General features: G+C 42.5%; 1 protein-coding gene across 1 annotated transcript in view; it reads left to right on the top strand.

Annotated features, from left to right (window-relative positions):
• The window catches only part of ABCA13 (ATP binding cassette subfamily A member 13), a 293,809-nt gene that overhangs the window by 2,099 nt on the left and 270,605 nt on the right, over positions 1–21,105 (top strand). The window contains exons 2-7 of the mRNA XM_053266156.1: positions 4,845–5,033; positions 7,830–7,936; positions 10,400–10,518; positions 11,279–11,451; positions 13,420–13,496; positions 14,869–14,990. Coding sequence (XP_053122131.1) covers positions 4,845–5,033; positions 7,830–7,936; positions 10,400–10,518; positions 11,279–11,451; positions 13,420–13,496; positions 14,869–14,990 — 787 coding nt within the window. The remainder of the gene's footprint in view (positions 1–4,844; positions 5,034–7,829; positions 7,937–10,399; positions 10,519–11,278; positions 11,452–13,419; positions 13,497–14,868; positions 14,991–21,105) is intronic.

The following is a 21,105-nucleotide window of genomic DNA, read 5'->3' as shown; positions in this document are numbered from 1 at the left end:
TAGGGGCGTGGTGAGGCAGGGTCCCCCCTGGTGTGGCTCCACTAGTGGAGAGAGGTTCCTGCCTGCAACCTTGGAGAAGCTACTGTCAGTCTGTGTAGACAATACTGAGCTAGATAGACCAATGGTCTGACTCAGTATATGGCAGCTTCCTATGTTCCCGTGACTGGAGTTGTGCTTGAACTCTAGCATGTGAGGTTTTAAAGAGCAGAAAGAAGAGAGGCAAGGGGCAGTTTCTGAGACTGAAACAGAAAGTTAGGAAGTAAACTACTGAAGTAAACAAGAGCAGGGCTCTAGCTGGAGACATGATACGCCTCCCTGCATTAGGGGTTTCAATGACCTGACACACTTAACTCAGTGAAGCAGCTTTGTTGGCAAGTTTCTGCAAGGAAAAAAGTGAGAAGTAGTTTCAGTTTATACAGTAGAGCAGGGCTGCACATCTTCAGCCCTTCTGCAGATGTTGGATTACAACTCCCATTATTTCTGACTATTGGCTTCTGTAGCTGGAGATGATGGGAGCTGAAGTAAAAAAACAGCTGGAGGGCTGAAGTTTGCAGAGAATCAGCACCAGGAGTGGATCTACAATTGAGCAAATGTGTGCAATGAACATGGGCCACCACTAGGGGGAGCCGTGCCCATATTTCTGGCTTAAAACCATAATTTCCCCAGACCAATGGGAAACTCAAAAATATTAATAACTCTTGAATGGCTGGGCAGAAAGCTCTGAAATTTTCTATGGTGTTTCTAAATGATTATAGCATGAAATGTGTGGAGGATCAAGGAAAGTCCCTGTCAGAAATTGAATCACTGCTAAACACTGTCCGTATATTCAGTAGCGATATAGCAATGGAGTTTGGACTAGACAAGTGTGCTGCATTAATAATGAACAGAGGGAAAATAACAAAAACAGAAGGAATAGAACTGCCCAATGGAAGCAAGATCAAGAACCTGGAAGAGAAAGAACATTACAAATACTTGGGCATTCTCTCTTTGTTTTTCCAAATTCATTTTTTATTAATTTTAACAATAGCAATATTGTCATTCATTACAAATACACACATAAAAGATGGACTTCCCGCTCACATTTCTTCGTGAATCATCAACTATAAGATTTACCCTTGCTATAATAATAATTCAAAACGTAAGTTCAAGCCCCTACGAACATAATTAAACTAAACAACCTGCAATTTATACTAAATTTCAAACCCTGCTGTCAAGTCCATGGTAGGGAAGTAATTTTTTAAATACAACAAAAATGATTTCCAATCTTCTTTAAAACAATCCAATACTTGGGCATTCTCCAGGCTGATAACATCACACACACTGAAGTTAAAAGAAAAATTGGAAGTGAATACATCAGGAGAGTTAGAAAAATCCTAAAGTCCAAACTCAATGACGGGAACACAATACAAGCCATAAACACCTGGGCTATATCTGTTATCAGATACAGTGCAGGAATAATAGACTGGACCCAGGCAGAGCTAGAGACGCTAGATCGTAAGACCAGGAAAATCATGACCATCAATCATGTTCTGCACCCCCGCAGTGATGTAGATAGGCTATACCTCCCTCGCAGCTCAGGTGGAAGAGGAATGCTGCAAGTCCTTCAAACAGTAGAGGAGGAGAAAAGAGGCCTTGAAGAATATATCAAGGACAGTGAAGAAGATGCACTTCAAATGGTCAATAACGAGAAACTATTCAACACCAATGAAAGAAAGCAGGCCTACAAGAAAGAACAAGTCAAGAACCGAGCAGAAAAATGGAGAAATAAGCCCCTGCATGGTCAATATTTGCACAATATAAGTGGAAAATCAGACATCACCAAGACCTGGCAATGGCTTAAGAATGGTTACTTGAAGAAAGAAACAGAGGGTTTAATACTGGCTGCGCAAGAACAGGCACTAAGAACAAATGCAATAAGAGCAAAAGTCAAAAAATCCACCACAAACAGCAAGTGCTGCCTTTGTAAAGAAGCAGATGAAACAGTGGACCACCTAATCAGCTGTTGTAAAAAGATCACACAGACTGACTACAAACAAAAGCATGACAAAGTAGCAGGGATGATACACTGGAACATCTGCAAAAAATACAAGCTACCTGTAGCCAAACATTGGTGGGACCATAAAATTGAAAAAGTTGTAGAAAATGTAGATGTAAAAATATTATGAGACTTCCAACTACAAACAGACAAACATCTGCCACACAATACACCAGATATAACTGTAGTCAAGAAGAAGGAAAAACAAGTTAAAATAATCAACATAGCAATACCAGGGGATAGCAGAATAGAAGAAAAAGAAATAGAAAAAATCACCAAATACAAAGATCTACAAATTGAAATTGAAAGGCTGTGGCAGAAAAAGACCAAAATAATCCCGGTGGTAATTGGCGCCCTGGTTGCAGTTCCAAAAGACCTTGAAGAGCACCTCAACACCATAGGGGCCACAGAAATCACCATCAGCCAATTACAAAAAGCAGCTTTACTGGGAACAGCCTATATTCTGTGACGATATCTATAACAACAGCAACAACATTGACAATAAAATTCTGGCATCCCAAGTCCTTGGGAAGGACTCAATGTCTCGATAAAACAAACCAGTCAACACCTGTCTGACTGTGTAAAATAATAATAATAATTAATAATAAAAAGGTTTTTAAAACTTAAAAATAATTAAAAATCAATGGGTGGACTGATCTCCTTGTACCACCACACATTTAATCCTGCCATAAGCTGCTACTACCCAGATGTGCACCTAGGTATTTTTGGAGCCTGGACCTAAAAGCCTTTGGAGGGCGCCCTTCCCCTGCAAATTAAGCATCATTATACTTAGCCAGGTGACTACACCACTCGGGACAGACTAAAGATGATTTGGGGGCCCCCAGGGGCTGTGGAAGCCCTGGACTTTGGGCTGGAAGTCCAGGGGTAAGAGCGCCTCTGCTACTACCATATGAATTTTGAGAACTTTCTTCCCAGCCATTCTGGAATTATAATGTGGTGCAAAAATTGGGATACTCCTCCTTTATATGAAAGCAAGGGGCAGTTCCCCCGCAATGAGGCTTGAAAGACGGACAGAGTGAGGGATTAAATTCTAAAACCTTTTGTAACTTTCTGCTGGGATACAAGCAGTTATGACACTTTTAAACCGTTAGAAGCATTTTTTTAACTCATTAAAAAATCAATGAGTGAACGAATATCCTTGAAAGTCTGTATACTCAGTACTATCATCATTTGATGGCATCAAGTGTGTAACTTAATTTAACACCATGTGAAATCTCAGCTTTCCCAGCCATTTGGTGGTTGTTCTTTTTGAGTTTCCTGTGCTCTCCTGGCTGGCATCCTGGCTGAGCCTCCATGACATTTTTTAGAAAAAAAGTAAAAACATTGCTCTTCATCCAGGCTTTGATATGAGAGTACAGTTTTTACTGCTGCTGCTTTGTTTGTTTTTGTGTTACTATTTTATATCAGTTTTTACAATTTTAAACGGAGATACTTTAAATAGAGATATATTATTTTTATATTTAATATTTGTACTTTTAATTTGTATATTAATTGTTCATTGTTTTAATTATATTGTAAACCTCTTTGGGAACATTTTAATGAAAAGCGGTATAGAAATGGAACAATAAATAAATGTTGATCCCTATGTGAAAATTATCTGATGGTTCAGTTCTTCCAAATAGGCCCCTTCAGAGCTGCTTACACCACTGATTAGCAGCTGAAGGCTGCAGGGCCAAATCTGGTCTTCTACCATCTGGTCCTTCAATTGCCAACCTACATAGAAGTAAAAGAAGTGAATAGAAAATAATATATATTGCAAACAAACATGCAGGTGAATTCCTGTAGGTGCTAGGGATTGAGGCACTAGCCATCATCCCTCAATACATTCTCAAAGCGATCCTCTAGAAAAAATTAGTTGCTGACTTAGTGCTACAAAGGGAGTAAAGACCAGGAATTATTTTTCCCTTGAAGCAGTCCTCCCATCTCTGTCCATGTCCTTACTCCACAATAAAGTGAAATGGAGCCTGATGTCATGGTTCTTCACAACTAGTGATTTGATATAAAGTGCACTTTTAATGCCTCGGTGCCCTAAGAACAGTGCTGCTGGATCAGGCCCAAGGCTTATCTCGTCCAGCATCTTGTTTCCCCACAGTGGCCCACCAGATGCCTCTGAGAAGTCCATAGGCAAGAGGTGAGGGCATACCTTCCCTTCTGCTGTTGTTCCCCTACAACTGGTAGCCTTGGCTACCAGTTGCAGCCTTAGCTACCAATTTGCTATCAACTGGCTACCAGCCTTGGCTACCCACTTAGCCTTGGCTAAGCAGAGGCCAGACAGACTAACCCGGCACCTCTCTTTCCTGCTCTGTAGAGTGGGCAAGCCAGACATGCGGTTTCCTTGGCTGCCCCTCAGTTGTGGCACCTAATGGGTGAGCTGCACAGCTGCCTCTCCTCTGTGGCAGGGATGTGCTTTGCTGCTTGACTAAGGTACTGACCAAGGCCAACTAAAATTTGTGGACCCCTGTTATACATACTTATTTGGGGTAAGTCTCACATGCAAAGGATTGGGCTATAAATCTATGTACTGATGATCATGTTTTGAAAGAGTTGGAGGTACAATTGTAGAGCCATTACTACCTACAGTTTCATTTTCTATGCTCCACCATATTCTCCGGTCAAACCAGTTTGCCAAGTTTTCCTAGTGCTTTGGAGTTTCTGTACTATAGGACACTAGTAATATCTTTTTGGGTCTCCCCCCACTCCTCCCCCCCCAATATGTCTCTTTTTGTAATATTCAGAGTTTACTTTATCATTGTGTTATTATTAAACTCTGTCCAATATTCTGTTGCAGTGTATTCCCCAGGGATAAAATTTTAGCTCTTTTAAATCTCAGTCAGTTGGATAATCTAAATGAGGAAGTTGATGAAGTTATCCAAAATAAAAGTTATTCAAGAATTGGAGATTATATACATGACTTATTAAATGAAGCAGTCATGTCAACAGATGGGGCTTTTCAATTTGACCAAGCCAAAGGATTGAGGTTTGTAACAGATTTTCTCAACATTTTGTTCCGAAATTCAGCTGCAAAAAAAATCACCAGAAACCATAAGGAACTGTTGACTTTCATGAACTACATGCTTCATAGTGCAAACAATTCTTGGGATCAAACTTGGTGGACTCAAAATATCTCTAAGATTCTCCAGTTTATGAAACAAATTTTTGCAGATATAGAAAAATTCATGGGTGTCCCTTCCAGACTTGAAGAAATTACCCTAACCAATTTAACAGAATTTTTGACCTCAGATAGCAGTGATTTTCTTTCCAAAGGGAAAAATATAACAATGCAAAGATTACTTAGCATCCTCTTCTGGAGTAGTGGAGCCAACTATACTCAGTGGTCCTTTTCAGAGATTCATGAGATATTGAACTCTGTTCCTGAGGAAAACAATTACTATACACAGGTGGGGAAAGTGATAGGAACTCTACTTCACTTCCTAAAGCTATCCCAAAAAGTTTCAGAGCACCTGGTTAGTATTTCTGAAGCACCCATGATCTCAAATGCTACAGAAAACTTCAATTCCCTTGAGGTTGTTTACCTAGCTTTTGAAAAAGCTGTTCACAATGCCATTCAAGAAAAGAACTCAATGAAGAATGTAGAAGGACTATATTCAAATGAAGGGCAAATGACTGCCTTGGTAAAAGCATTTCTTGATCTGATCGACTTGATGACTCCACTTAATCAGTCCAGTTTGAATAGGTCTGAAATGACAATGGTAGCTGCTGGATTGGCTGAAAATCTGAGCAAATTCAGTGATGTATTAGTGGAGGAAATTGCTGAATTTTTAACAAGTGTGTTGAATTATTCCACCATGCTGGAGAGAGTTGTTGAGGTTGTTGCAAACACAGACATTAACTCGTCCAAGGAGGCTTCCAATCTAGTGGAGAATCTTCTTGGCTTTTTGGCACCAGTTGATGGCATGATACAAACAGCATATTCCAAGCTGATTTTTACTCAAAACCCAACACAAGAAAAAGAAAGTGATGAAATATGGGAAGCAATCTCTTCTTTACTCAAGATTCTTTCACAAAACCACATGGAAGGAAGGGTTGTCCACAGAACTGTGACAAATCTTTTCTCTGAATTGTTGTGGAAAAACATGTCTGAACAAGACTTGAATGTGCTGCTTACTGCTACAAAAAGACCAGATGGCATTCTAAATATATTGGGGATCTTTATGGAGTTGTTTGATTTAACATCAGATTTTACTAGGGAACATTTGGACATACTGTCTTTTCTCAGCAATCCTAGCATCTGGAATGGCATTGAACTACCCATTTTGAATTTGACAAGTCTGCCTCACTTAAATAAAAATCACAAAGAGAACTTAATTCAAGGTTTACTCCAATCAATTCTGAGGCTGTTTCATAATGCAAGTATTATAGAAGAAAATAGAGATGGAATTGTGGACAGCATACTGAAGTTCATGCAAGATGTTGACCTGCCATTGAAAACTTATGAAAAATTGATTATTCTGCTGGAACAGTGGCAACATGACCAAAGGTAAAAACCAGTAAGTTTAATATTTATCTGAATACAACAATGTTCAGAACCAAAGTTACCAATCTAATTCATTAGTTTCAGGGGCATACTGACAGGGCTGGTCTCTAGAGCTGTAGGCCATACCCAGTACCCAGACTCAAGGTTATTTCAAGATCACAGAAATTTTAGAGTTGAAAGAAACTTTGGAAGTCTTATAGACCAACTTCCTGCTCAGTGCAGGAATCTGTTATGACAGCCGTGACAGATGGCTATCCAGCCTCTGTTTGAAAACCCCCAGCAAAAGAAAGCCCAGTCCACCACTTGTTACAGGAAGAAAGCTCAAAAAATAAGGCCATGACAAGGACTCCAGGGCATAACCAGATGAACCTCATTCCAAATCTTGGAGTCCATGGACAAAGGAACAGACAAGAAGATCCAGTGGTTCAGACAGTTTGGATGGGCAGACAAATAGGGCAGATAGGCAGATGTACAAAGGGAATCCAGGAATCAGGGTGGGATGGAAATCTGGGAATAAACAAATACAGTTTGGAGCCTTAACCAACAGCCCCACTACCCTGAAGAGTAGAACAACAGACAGTCACAACAGTCCATAGATTACATGTGATCTCTAAGAACGGATGAGATGTAAGGTATACATATTTTCTGACTACAGTATTTTATTTTAATATGAATATGTTTTATTGTTGTCACTACTGCTTAAGATTAATGCTACTTAATTGTCAGGACTGAGCCCTTTTCTAAGACCATCTCAAGGGCTCAATCCTGATAACTAAGCAGTTTTAAATTAGGCAAAACATATCAAGTTAAAAACCTAGCATCTTCCATTTGTGAGCTCCTCTGAGCCAGGCGACTGAGTTGCTCTGATATCATGAGTGTTCAAGTCCTAAACCAAGAAGTTAGTTGTGAAATGCTGAAAATAAGTGTTTCTGCTGTGAGGGAGAGTACAAGGTCATTGTACTGGGAGCAAAACTTCATACAAGGCCTAGAAACCAAAAGTGCTGTTGAGAGCTAGAGAGCCAAGCGACCGTGGTTTGATTGGGGGATAATTATTTGAAAACCACGTGCTTTGCCTCCTGAACCAAACCTTGATCCCCCTATCAGTGTGATTGAGAGGAACTTCCTTTATGCAGTGTGGTTCTACCCAATGTAAAATTATTCCAGAAAAGACAGAATCAGTCCTTTCCTGTGGATTTTTTCAGTAATTTTCCATGAACTTTATCTTTGGTTCTGACTTTATATAAATAACTGTTTCCTCTTATATTTTTGTTCCTTCAGAATCTATGAGATGTGTCAAGCTCTGCACAAACATTTAAACTCAGAAGATGCCCACCTGCTGTGGAAATTGCAGGCTGCAGCTTTGAATATATTGACAACTTTTTCAGGTAGAATCACAGTGAAAGAGCATGAGGAGTTATTGTTATAGTGCAAAGCTGATAAACAGCTATTTAACTTGTCACCAGGGGAGAGGAAAAGTTGCTTTCAGTCCAGAAAACCAGAAAGGAAATCATTGCAAAAGTTGACTCTTTTTTAAAATTTAGGCCACAAATGACTGGCATCTTTATGTGGTGTCCCAAGGGGTGAGAAATCAGTTGCATGTTTTATAAACATGGAAGGAAGCTCAAGCAAGGGAATGGAAGTTTTTATACATTCTAGGAGGCATCAGCCATGTCACCCCATATATGTGTAAAGGGGGCCTGACAACCTTGGGCAAACAACTACACCTCAATTCCTCAGAAGACAAAATTACATTTTTTACCTCAACCCCATTTACAGCCATTTCCCAAGATTCTGTAATTCGCTCTGTTACCAATAATCAAAACCCAGGGTTGGGCTATACAGATGAAGAGATTAATTTAGGATAGGGCTACACAAATTATCCACTGATTCTTATAATTGTTCTTTTTTAAAATCGTGTTGCTTATGGTAGGTACATACTGAATGGCATTCAGTTGTGACTAAGAAGTGGGGACCTGCATCAAAATGTTGTAGCACATCTGCACCCCCTAACAGGAGCGCACTTGTTTGGGGTTGCAGCCAGTAAGCCATGCCATCCTCCAGAATATTCTGTACTCTTAGGGGGCTGAGCAAGCCAATTCTTACCCTTCACAAGATTTTCCATTTTTATACCAAAAGACACTAATATTCCATGGCTCCTGAAGTCTTTTGAGCATGCTCAGTCCTCACTTTATTTTGTCTCCTCCTTTCCTTTTTTTAAAAAACAATACAAATATATACACACCTGCATATTTAGGGAGTCCCTTGAGAATATAGAAACTGCTATTTTAAATTGAAGGGAGACATCCCCCCCCCAAGGAGAAATGGAGGCCCCCTGAGACAAGACAGGCGAGTATTTGAGTGGAGAAAGCAAACAATCCGGCTGGCTGGCTGGTTGGAAACAACAGGTAGCAGCATGGCTTTAGGGGGTTCTGGCAGGCACCACAAAATGTCTTGGTGAACCTCATGCACCCCCCCCCCCCGATTTGTATATTGTGCACCCCAGTCCTAAAAGAGTGTTACTGCTCAGGTGCAGACTAGCCTACAACAGGAGCTCTGTAGTATTATTCTGGCCTGGTGGCAGGAGTGGGAGGAGCAAAAAAGAACATTTCCATTCCCTTTGCCCACTCTGTATAGTGCTAAACAGTCAGATTGGGGGTTGACATGAGTATTTTGTTGCTATATAGGCTAGTGGTGATACTGGAGAGTGGAAAAGGGGAAAGGTCTCCTTTTTCTTTCCTTCCTCCTGAAGCACTCGTGGATAGCAAAGAGAGAGGAGTTTTTCTAGCCTTACTGAGTGCATTCCTGCAACCCACATACCTCGAGATACTTTTAAACAAACATGCATGGAGGCCGTGTGCATGCTGGTGTTGCGCAGGGACAGCTGTGGGAGAGCACGATGATAGGTGGGGAGGGTGCCACCAGGGGCGTAGCTAGGGGAGAGGGGGCCTGTGTTCACCCCTCTCTCCAGCAGCCTCTCAGAGTGAGGAAGATGATGAAGAAAATAGGGAGGGGTGGAGCTGGGGGGCCCTCAGGAGTTGCGGGGGGGGGGGGGGAGCCTGGGTTCTTTGAACCCTTTCACTCAATTATAGCTACACCCCTGGCTGCCGCAATTAAGGAAGTGGGAAGGGCATGGGATGAGGTGGAAAAGCAGGTATGGACCTGCTCTCTTCCATGTTAAAGAGGCTATGTAATCCCTCTGTATTAAAGGGATGTGCTGCGATTCATCGCGTTTCATGCACATCCCTAGAATCTGTGATTGGTTGGCAGCAGAATTTCATTCATTCATTCATTCATTCATTTGATTTCTATACCGCCCTTCCAAAAATGGCTCAGGGCAGTTTACACAAAGAAATAACAAACAAATAAGATGGAACCCTGTCCCCAAAGAGCTGACAATCTAAAAAGAAACATGAGATACACACCAGCGACAGTCACTGGAAGTACTGTGCTGGGGGTGGATAGGGCCAGTTACTCTGTCCCGCTAAATAAAGAGAATCACCACATTAAAAGGTGCCTCTTTGCCAAGTTAGCAGGGGCACCTCCCCCCACAAAAGGTAGTAGCAAATTTAGGAATGTCACCTCTCTAGACCATGAGATGAATTAATCTTGTGCTTTCTTATTTCTGTGCTCTCAACTTCCCATAAGGTTCTGGAACAAGGAGGAGGATGGAGGGTTCTTCTCCTCTCACCTGTGTGTCTCCTCTGATGTTAAAATCAACCTCCCTCATCTGATTTATACATGAAGGGAGCAGATGTGATTGCTGCCATCACATCTAGCGTGGGTCTGATAATGGTCAGTTTTTAGCCTGAACTTCTTCATGGTGATATATTGCATACTTCCTTTTACAGACAATCCTGCCTTTATCAGCAACCTTCAATGTGCTTTTAAGAGCTGTAAGCATGGCTTAACAAGGCACTTCCTTCTCTCTGTCCTTGAAGGAATCAGTTTGTTCCATGGTCAATACCAGGTTTGTATGACATTTTCCACTATGCTCTGCTTAAAAATATTTTTTTAAATACACATTCTCAATTTGGGCTTTTCAGTGGGTTCACTTGTGTTCAATCCCTGATCAGGAATTAGGTTTTGCTGATGGGCCACTGAGAGAAGGAGAAGTGGGAGTCATGGGCTAAGATCCCATCCCACAAAGAGGCCTGACAAGTCCCTTTATTGCAGATGCCCCTCCCACCGCCACTCCACTCCCTCTTTTCTGTTTCTGGTTTAGTCCTAGATAAAGGCTGCTGGCATTATTTTATTAATGTGGCCAGATGTGGCTTGGGGGACCCCTGCAGTTGCTGATCCCTATCCTAGAACCTATGACAAAATAAGCCTGTGTTCTGTTTTGTTTCGGAGTCATGATAACTCACATGCTCAACATACAACAATTATTTGGATCTATACAGGGACTCAAAAATACTGCACAGATATCCAACTGCTAGCTCTGTTAAGCAAGTTGTTCTGATTCCAGTAGATGTTTTAAACTAGGTAAATGGAAGAGGAAGCAGGGAGTAAAAAAAAGTATCAGAAACCCAGTTAGTTATTGGAACTGAAAGCACAGATTACTGGCCCTGATTAACCCAAGCATTGTTTTTATTCTGTGATCAAGCCATTAATTTGTTAATCACACAAACTAATTAGCTACTGCTTTCATGCTTGAAAAGACACTGCATTCTTACTTAATACACATTAATTATGAAGTTGCTGTGTGTGTGTTTTCCTTCTTCTTGCAGCATACCGAGAAAGCATGGTCAGCTTCCACACAAGGGGACTGTGAAAACTTTGTATCTCTAAGAAAGAAGCTTTCCAGTATTTTGGCAGAGTTCCACAGGGTCTTATACACCACCACTGACAACAACTGTGAATGTCAACATGACTCAGAAAGCATTGACAAACACAGGCAAATGTAAAAAAAAAAAAAAAAAAATTCTCTTTATCCATGGTTGCAGACTGAGGGCTATTGTTCCTGTTCCATGGTTAACATTATAGTAGGGAATGCTCACGGTTCCAAAGTTCCACTTTACAGCTGGTGGGACAAATAAGGAGCTACAAGCAACACTTTCAATGCAAAGTTAGCCTTTACCTATTTAGTTAAAAAAAAAAATTAAAGTAGAAGTTGGGAGGGGGGATGTGATCAGGAGCAGGACTGCAATACATGGGAAGGCAGGGGGTTGACTCTTTGCCTCTGTGCCATTGTCCCAGTGAAAATCAGCCTTCCAGAGCTGCTGTTTGCTTCAGGTGGAAATATACCACTCATAAATGCCCCTCCTTACATGCCTTGGGGCCATTTTGTTATTTCTCCCTTATGCTCCCATGGCTGCTTTTAAAAAAGAAACACACAACACACATTTAAAGAAAGTATATCTTGGTCCTTACTGTTGGGAATTCTCTCTGGTAAGAGATACCCTTCTATTACAGCAGAGTGCACAGAGGCACAACACAGCAGAGTCTGCCGAGGCATGCTCGTATGCTGAGAGTAAAAGAAACTTGGAGCCAGTTCATAGTTTCCAATCAATATAAGGAGTCTTTATTGGAGAACTCCATTCTAGATAGTGGAGAGATAGGATCTCTAATCCATCTAGCTAGCTGGATGCAGAGGGATGGTTTCTGCATCTCTGCACACATGGTGCAGGGAGAGAGGATCGTGTGTGTTGCAAAGAAGAAGAAAGGGAAGAGGAAGCAGCACGAAGGAAGGAAGTCCCTGAGAGTCGCAATCTACATATCAAAGGGATAGTGTCAGAGCAGTAAAGAAGGGATGACCAGTGTCTTGACCCTTCTAGCCCTCTGACTCACTAATCTGTCCCCCTCTGTCATTGAGACATGAGACAGCGCAGAGTCCTTCACTTCCAACACTTACTTCACTAGGCACAGAAACCTCCCACTTCTTTGATTTATTATAGAACTAACAAAATCTGACCACTGTTGTGAAGTAAGTGTAATGTGTCTCTGCACACAGACACACAATGCCCCTCTGCTCATGTGGTTCCTATTGGTGGAGGTGGAGGCATCAAGTAATAGAGCTATAGAGAGAGTCTGGGTTCACTAACACTGTCTGGAAATGCAGAGCTTTACCCCATAGGCATGAATGGTAGCCATTTGCTTATATGGGAGAAAATAAAGGGGTTACTTAGGAACACTCCTGGAAGTTTTCCCACACCCACTTTTCATTTGCATCTCCTGTGGAATGGGGTTGTGCATTCACATATCTGCCAAATTTATCTCCAAGTCACTGTGAGCTATCAGGAGCACTTCACTCACAATTTGGGTATTTCATCGTGTGTTAGAGTGCAGCCCAATTTATATCCAGGGTTAATCCCCCTGCCTTTTTGCATTTTTTTGGGGGGGGCAACTTCAAACTTACAGTAAAGCCTCACAGAAAACCTGCAGTAAAGCCTGTTGTCTGGGAAAGCGCTTGGAGTGGTGAATTAAGCACCCTCCTGTCTATTGACTTTAGATGTGGTTTTAGCTTGGTTTTTAAAATGTTATTGTTTTATATTGTATCTATTTTATCAATGTTGTAAGCCACCCTGAGCTGTAGTGTACTGGAGGGGCGGGGCATAAATATTTTAAATAAATAAATATTGACATCTGCACCTGGGCTAGGAGGCAGATTTCTCTTCCCTGTAATGCTCCACGTTACGATAAGTTTACATGTCTTTCTGTGTTTATTTGCTGTGCCCCACATAACTCAATGACAGTCACTGAGAATTGAGTCAGTCTTTTTCTAAAATGCCCAACTAATTCCTCCACATGTCTCCTTCTATGAGTTCTGTTTTTTGGTCACTCTACAGCCTGATGGAACCCTGAGAACTGACCTGAATATAAATGAATATTATTAAAAATGCCTTTAAAAAAATGTGTTTGTGTTTTTTAGGTTAACTGAAACAATAGAGATACCTCTGTCAGCCAACCCCCTGATGGCTTTCCTTAATAACCTGAGTCTGCCAATTGGTAAGCTTTATAGATTCTTTGCAAGAGCTTGGAAACATTATCACAGTGTGCTGTCAGTGGCTCACTGTTGTACAATGGTTTAACAAAGCAATATGCTGATCTTAAAACTGATAGGCTGAAAATAATGATATCCAGTCTGAAAATAGCAAACTGAATATTTTACTGGGACCTTGTGAAACATGTTCTCCTTTCCTATCCTAACCACCTTTGCCCAAAGTATCATTTATCATTATACACGCATTACTGTTTGGGAATTTGGGGTTTGTACTAGGTTGAACAGACATCTTGAAAAGGAGCTTTCTTCAGAGATTTTGAACTCTGAGCTCAGAAGAATATCGCTATTGATTGACCAATAATAACCCGTAGTCTGCTTAATCTATTTTCTATATACACTCAGGACAATCAGCAGTACTCTCATGTCTAGGCAATAAACCACATCATTGCTCATTACTGCCTACCTCATGCTCTCCTGTCTTTATTCCCTGTTTTATTTCTTACTCAGCTTTTCTGCTCTGATTCTGATTTCTTGCAAACTGGCTCCCTGTCCTGCCTTTCCTTTGCTTCCTGGTCTGCATAATCTCCCTGCTTTCTTGATCTTGTAGCTTTCAGCTACTTCATTTCAGCTCTTTCTCTCCTACCACTTTGTGCTTGGTTTGACATGATTTGGTGTGTCCACATCACAAAATTAAACAGGTTTAACGGATGTGCCTTTCGTCTAAAGAACCCTGGTAACTGTAGTTCTTGGTAGTGGGAGGATCTCTCCAGAAATTTCTCTTTATATATTCTCAAGACAACGATTTCTAAGGTTCATTGCAGGAAGCCATGAATGTTAATGCTAAACTACACATCAGCTTTAATGATTTTAAGACTGCAGTATAGCTGTGCCCCTAGTTCTTGACTATTCAGCTTGTTCCACAACTGCATGAGACTGATCTCTCAGTCTGACTGCTAATTAAAGTATGAGGGAATGCTACTGGCACATTTCTGGTAGCATTCACTCTAGCTTCGGTCTGTCAAGGCCGGAGACATGTATTCTCTCTGGCCTGCTCCATACATTCACTGCATTGATGTTCAAATGTTCGTGATGGTGGTGTTATGTGCTTCCTGTCTGCCATACATATAACATTGGATGGAGTAGGTATTCTGCTCAGTCTCAGATGTGTGATGGTAGGCTTTGTGCAATTTCCTCTCAAAAGATGGAGAGGGCGGGTAAGCCTCATGTGTGTTGTGCAAGGATATTCTCAGCCCAATGAGAATATGAATACGGTGACTGTTCCTTCAGTCCAAAATTCAAAAAAAATCATGACAGAGACCGAAGATTGGTCCCTTGTTTCTGCTATTTGGTAAATGTGCTATTTATATTGTTTTGCAGATGTGAAAATAAAGGATTGTGTGCAGAATACTACTTTGCTGACCGAGGAGCTCCATTCCTTAATCAATATCTCTGACAAAACAATCACTATTGTCATGGAATCTAGTATCTCGCATCCAAAGGTACAAGATGGGGGAAGAAGAAATGTTTGTGTCATAGGTGTTAAACTTCCCAAAATGCTTTCATACTGTTTTTGTAGAGTGCTAGAAGAAAGGGAGAGGCTTAATGTATACATTACTGAAATAGTGTGGTTATTATTTCCCTAAGATGTGGTCCCATAGTACTCCCATCTCTAAGAAGAAACTCTATCAAGGTTCAATGGTAACCTGGCAGCTGTTCTGGAAAGGGACCACATCCTAAATGGACCCAGAATGTCTATTGCAGGACAGTTCATACATTAATGGGCTGGCAGCTAGCCTTGTATGGTGGAAGAGTATTGTGAGGTCATAGAGTCTAACACGGATGCTTGAGTCACGTGATTTCCCCTCTCTCCTGCCAGGTGGAGGGAGAACAATGATAGGAACAGGGCATCAGCTCAGAGTGCTTGTTTCAGATGGAGGAGTGGGAAGGGGTGCCTGTTTCACCATGTAAAGCTTGTCAGCATAGGAATGCAGGAACCAGATCAAATCTGCTGGACTCTATGAAACAGAGTTTCAAACTTTACATAAATTATTTTTAACTCTTACCTGAAGACGATGTCAGGACCCTCTCATTTCAAGTATAGGCCACAGGACTCAGGATTTTGTTCACTGGCTCATATAGGGAGCTTTTCAGCAGCATGTTTTTTGCAGCAGAGTTGCTGAAATAGTTTCTCTGATGTGAGGACACTTCACTAGTGGGTTATCTTTCCTATGTGCTCCAAAGGCAGGACTATGTAAATTAGAATGGAGCCTTTAAGAGCCTGAGGAGGATGACCACACCCATTTCTTTTAGTCCTGCAACTGCTCCAGGCAGAACTACTTTCTCTCTCTCTCCAGCTCATTGCTAGCCTCTTAACCCTAATCCATCTGAGTTAGGCAGGAGACCTGTACATGCCACTGAACCAGACATAGAGATAATTCCAATTGAATCTGACCCACTTGAAAAGGAAGAGGGAGAATGGTCAGATGGCTAGGACCCAGAGTCTGTGGCCACCTCTCAGAGGCTATTTCATCCAGAGGATTTCCACCCCACTTATGATAATTGATACCCTGGGACTGCAAACTGCGCCTCCCACAGACACTCAACTTCCCTCTAAGGGGGTGGTGGTATTCCCTAAACCTAAAAGCAAGGAACTGGCCCTTCCCTTCCCTGAACCATTCATGGATACCATGAAACAAGAATGGCAAATGCCAGCATCCAATAGAAAGTCTTTAGCTGTAGCAAATAGTTTTTACTCCTTCCAACAAGAGGCTGCTGACTTTCTTAAAATGCCCTCCACAGATGCACCTGTGGTACAGCTCCTCTCTGGATCATTGCTTTAAAGGAACAAAATGACAAATGCATTGAAACAGCCTACAGGTGCACCCAGGATGCTTCTGTCCTGGCAATCAGGTCCTCGGCCACAGTCTCATTGTGTTCCAGGGCATTCCTGCTGTGGTTGGATGACTTACTGCATGATCCACCCACTGATCTTAACCACCTGTGTCAACAGTTGTTAAAGACCCAAAAGGCCCAGGCATTCATATCAGATGCCACCATGGACTCTACTCATTTTGCATCTAAGGCTTTTACTTCTGCAGTAGTAGGCCGCCAAAGACTCTGGCTAAAATACTGGCAGGTAGATGCCACTTCTAGAACTAATCTAACATCAGTGCCTTGTGATGGCACAAAATTGTTTGGTGAAGAAGCTTTGAAGGATCTGTTAGTGGAGTCCAAAGACAAGTAAAAAGCCATGCCCTCCATTCAGTGTAGAACAGACCATTTCACAAATAAGCCTTTTCAGTCCTTTTGCCCCTTCAGGTCCTCCTTTTGTGGGTGAGATAGGGATTTCAGAACCCAATGTCTGGCCTGGAACTGCAGATGCCAAACAAGACCTTTCAACCAAGGACGTGCAGCCTCATCTACCCAGACTGAACCAAACAAGCAGCAGTTCTCAGAGGGGACAGCTGCTCTGGGAGGTTGCCTGTCAGCCCATCTCCACTCATGGAAGTGGACAACAAAGGACAAATGAGTGCTTAACTCCCTAGAATCCGGCTACAAAATAGAATTGGATGCCTTTCCCCCAAGCCAGTTCCTCCCAGCACCAGCTTCTTGTTCACTTATCCAAGCATGCATGGCTACTGGCCGCTATCCAACATCTCAAGGACACAGGAGCCATCGAGATGGTTCCTACCAGTCACCAGGTGGAAGGCATCCATTCTATACTATTTACCATCCCCCCCATGATGGCTCCCTAAGAGCATGACTTGATCTAAAATTTCTAAATCGATCGATAAAAAATAAAAGATTCTGGATGGAATCCCTCAGATCGATCTCAGAAGCACTTCACCACAATGATTTTCTGTCATCCATTAACATCAAAGAGGCATACCAACATATTCTAATTCACCCCAACAGTTGACAGCTGCTTCAGTTCATGTTTTCTGGGGTGCATTACCAATACAAGGCCCTACCTTTTGGCCTCTCATCAGCATCCAGGATCTTTATGAAGATTTTGGCACCAGTGATGGCACACCTTCAACTCCAGGGCATTTGCATTTTCACATTTCTTGATTATATCCTCATCTAGTCTCTGTCCCTCAAGAGGGCACACACAGATCTACAAACAACCTTGAACATACTGCAAGAACATGGCTTCCTTGTAAATGAACAAAAGACCCACCTAGTACCATCTCATCAGCTCCTGCACCCAAGCAAACAAGTTATTTCTACCACTGAATCACCTCACGTTGCTGAGAGAAGCAGCCCTGATGACCCTGACTCACAAAGAAGTACCTCTACTGTCCCTGTCTCATCTCCTGGGCCTCATGGTGACATCCCTAGATTTTGTGCCATGGGCCAGGTTTCACTTCCAGACACTCCAGTAGTTCCTCCTGCCACATCATCTATCAATTGTCCAGAAGACCAAGAAGTAAGTACAGCTTCCACCCTCAGTTCTCCAATCACTCAAGTGGTGGACAAAGTCCAGCAGTCTAACAAGAGGAAAACAATTTCTAGATCTCCCAAGGATCATACTGACCACAGATGTAAGCGACCACATATGGGGAGCTCACTGTCAGTCTCTATTGGATCAGGACACATGGTCACAGGAAGAGAAAAGATGCAGTATAAATTGGCGAGAGTGGAGAGCCATAAGATTAGCACTACTAGCCTTTCAACACATCTTAGTGCACCAACATGTCCTAGTCAAAACAGACAACATGACCACCATGGCCCATGTGAACAAATAAGGAGAGACCAGATCCAGGTCCTTACAGGTGGAAGCAACACTACTCCTGCATTGGGTGGAGAACAACCTGAATTCCATTGCAGCATACCACATCCAGGGGGACCTGAACATAATAGCTGACTGGCTTAGCCAAAAAGAATTGCACTTGGAGAGTGGGAACTCAAACTGTCCATTTTCTAGAATATCACAAAACTGTTCAGGATTCCGCTGGTGGATTTGTTCACAACACCACACAGTGCCCAAGACCACCAGATTTTTCTCCAGATTCCCATGTAATCAGGCAGAGAAGGTGGATGCGCTCTCAAGTCCTTGGCCCCAGGGACTACTGTACATGTTTCCGCCATTTCTGCTACTCACACGTGTTCTCAGAAAAATATGCTTGTTCAAGGCACAGGTCATTCTTATTGCTCCATTCTGGCCCAGGAGGCAGTGATTTGTGGAACTGTGCAATCTAGCAGTGGAAGAATCTTGGATGCCTCTGGTCTCTGAGGACCCTCCAAGGACCTTCTGTCCCAGGGCCCAGCACTACACCACAACCCTGCCTGGTTAAATCTAGCTGCATAGCTACTGAATGGGGCATGTTAAAGCAACATGGCTACTCCAGTGCAGTCCTCAATACCCTGATGGCATCCAGATGAGAATCAACGAACTGAATTTACCAATATACACAGAAAGCATTCCTATGCTGGTCTTCCAGGCACTTGGAGCCTAGAGGGAAGGCCACCATGAAACACCTGTTACAGTTTCTCCAGCACAATCTAGATAAAGGATTAAAAGCAAAGTATCAAGCTGCCGTATTGGTAGGTCTCATATTAGGCTTGTCAACAAGATCTATGAAGGCACACCCTCACCTACAATGCTTCCTGAGGGGGGCAGCACTACTACGTCTACCTACTGTTCATCGCTTTCTGTCTTGGAGCCTCCACACGGTTCTACTGGCCCTTCAGGCTTTGAGCTGATAAGTTCCATTCCACTTATGATGTTGACCTTCAAATTGGCCTTTCTGATAACTGTACATTGGCCAGAAGAGTATCCGAGTTGCAAGCACTATCTGAACATAAGAACCTCTGTTTTTTCTCCACAGATTCCATCCACTTGATTCCAGATCCCTTCTTCCATCCGAAGGATTCTTCAGCATTCCACCAATCCCAAGACATAATTCTGCCCTCATTCTGCTCTAGGCCGGTTCACCCAGTGGAAAAGGCTGAATGTCTGTCGGTGCCTTAAAGTTTACCTCAGACGTACAAAGGACCTTCTGCTTATCCAAAACTCATTCTTGCCTGTATCCATGGGACAACCAGTCTGGGTGACAGCAACCATCACTAAATGGATCAGGGCATGCATAGTGATAGCATATGAAGCAGTGCATCTCAGATCACCTACAAGTATTCTCGCACACTCTATCCAGGTATCCTTGGAAGCATTCTCAACTAATGCCTCCATACATGAAATTTGTTGAGTGGCCATGTGGAATACCCTTTACACTTTCACAAAGCACTACAAGTTGGATGCATATGCTTCAGCTCAGGTGGCATTTGGCAGATGGGTGCTTCAGCAGGTCCTTCCCCCAGAGTCGTCTTGGGTGCTCCCTCCCCTTTTTAGGTGTGGGGGACACAGCTGTGGTATGTCCTACAAGTGATGTGTCCTCGAACCCTAGCATCAGAGAACAGAGTATTGGTCACTTACCATGAAGGCTTCTTCTTGATCCTGCATCCAAGGACACATCGACCCAACCTTTGTTGTGCCCTTGTATACTACATTGGTGGTGGGGGGAGGAAAATCCTGTTTTTTCTATTTATACATTCTCTCTTGTGACTTCCATCACCCCCCCCCCCACTTTTTTCTCCTTTTTCCTATAAGTAGTGGTGCTTGTCTTCTCCTGTCATTCTCGGTCTAAAAGAACTGGGTGAGGTCATCCTCCCCAGACTCTTAAAAGCTCTATTCTAATTTGCATAGTCCTGCCTTTGGAGCACATAGGAAGGATAACCAACTAGTGATGTGTCCTTGGACCCAACATCAAGAAGAAGCCTTCATGGTAAGTGACCAATGCTCTGTTTTGAACTGTCTTCAGAGAAACCTGGGCTTGCTTGAAAGATATCAGAAAGAAAACTTGCCCACTGCTAACAGTCTTTTCCTGCAGTTCAGTCTCTATTAATGTGGGGCAACACTGAGGATGAACAGAACTGGGTAGTGCCCCAATCCAATCCAAGCTTTATTATGGTCATAGACCAGAGTAGGTAGTGCCCCATGTGAACTCAATGTGTACATTAGAACTTACTCCAGCAGTCTCTGTCGTGCATTGGGATTGATAGGCAGACCGGTCATTGTGAAAGGGGTTCCCTAAAGGTAGACAATTTAAACCACTCATCTAAAGCAGCTCCTCCCTCGGAAATGGTAGAAGAGAATTACAGCCACTACATTTTTTTTCACCTCTTCCCTCCTCGCCTTTGGGGGAGTCTGAATTGCAGTTGCTTTACTGTCTGATAATTTATGCCCCTCCTAGTTTAGCTCAATTGTGATGCATCTGTTTCCTAGCAGCACTGAGAGGATCAGACATATGTCCTCACAGAAGCATTGGCCAGTATTTCCGGACTGTATACCACATTCCCATAACTCCTGCCTACTGCACTAATTTGTCTGGGGATGGCAGTATTCTGGACCAGAAGGCATACATGGTGTTTCTTCTCAAAGCTTTGGGCATGTTTGTTTCCTTGCTCCTCAGATAATTGAGGGGAAAAAGATGGCCAGATAAAAGTGGCCACTGGATGTCAGTGGTGCTCCACAATAAGCAAAGGCACACACAAAAGACTTTGAACAGGAAGCTTCACTGTTTAAAATGCAACTTGGATTTGGGATCCAAAGCAATC

The sequence above is a fragment of the Hemicordylus capensis genome, chromosome 6, assembly GCF_027244095.1.
Source record: "Hemicordylus capensis ecotype Gifberg chromosome 6, rHemCap1.1.pri, whole genome shotgun sequence".
In the NCBI taxonomy this organism is placed as follows: Eukaryota; Metazoa; Chordata; class Lepidosauria; order Squamata; family Cordylidae; genus Hemicordylus; species Hemicordylus capensis.
This window is presented reverse-complemented; position numbering and strand designations above follow the sequence as displayed.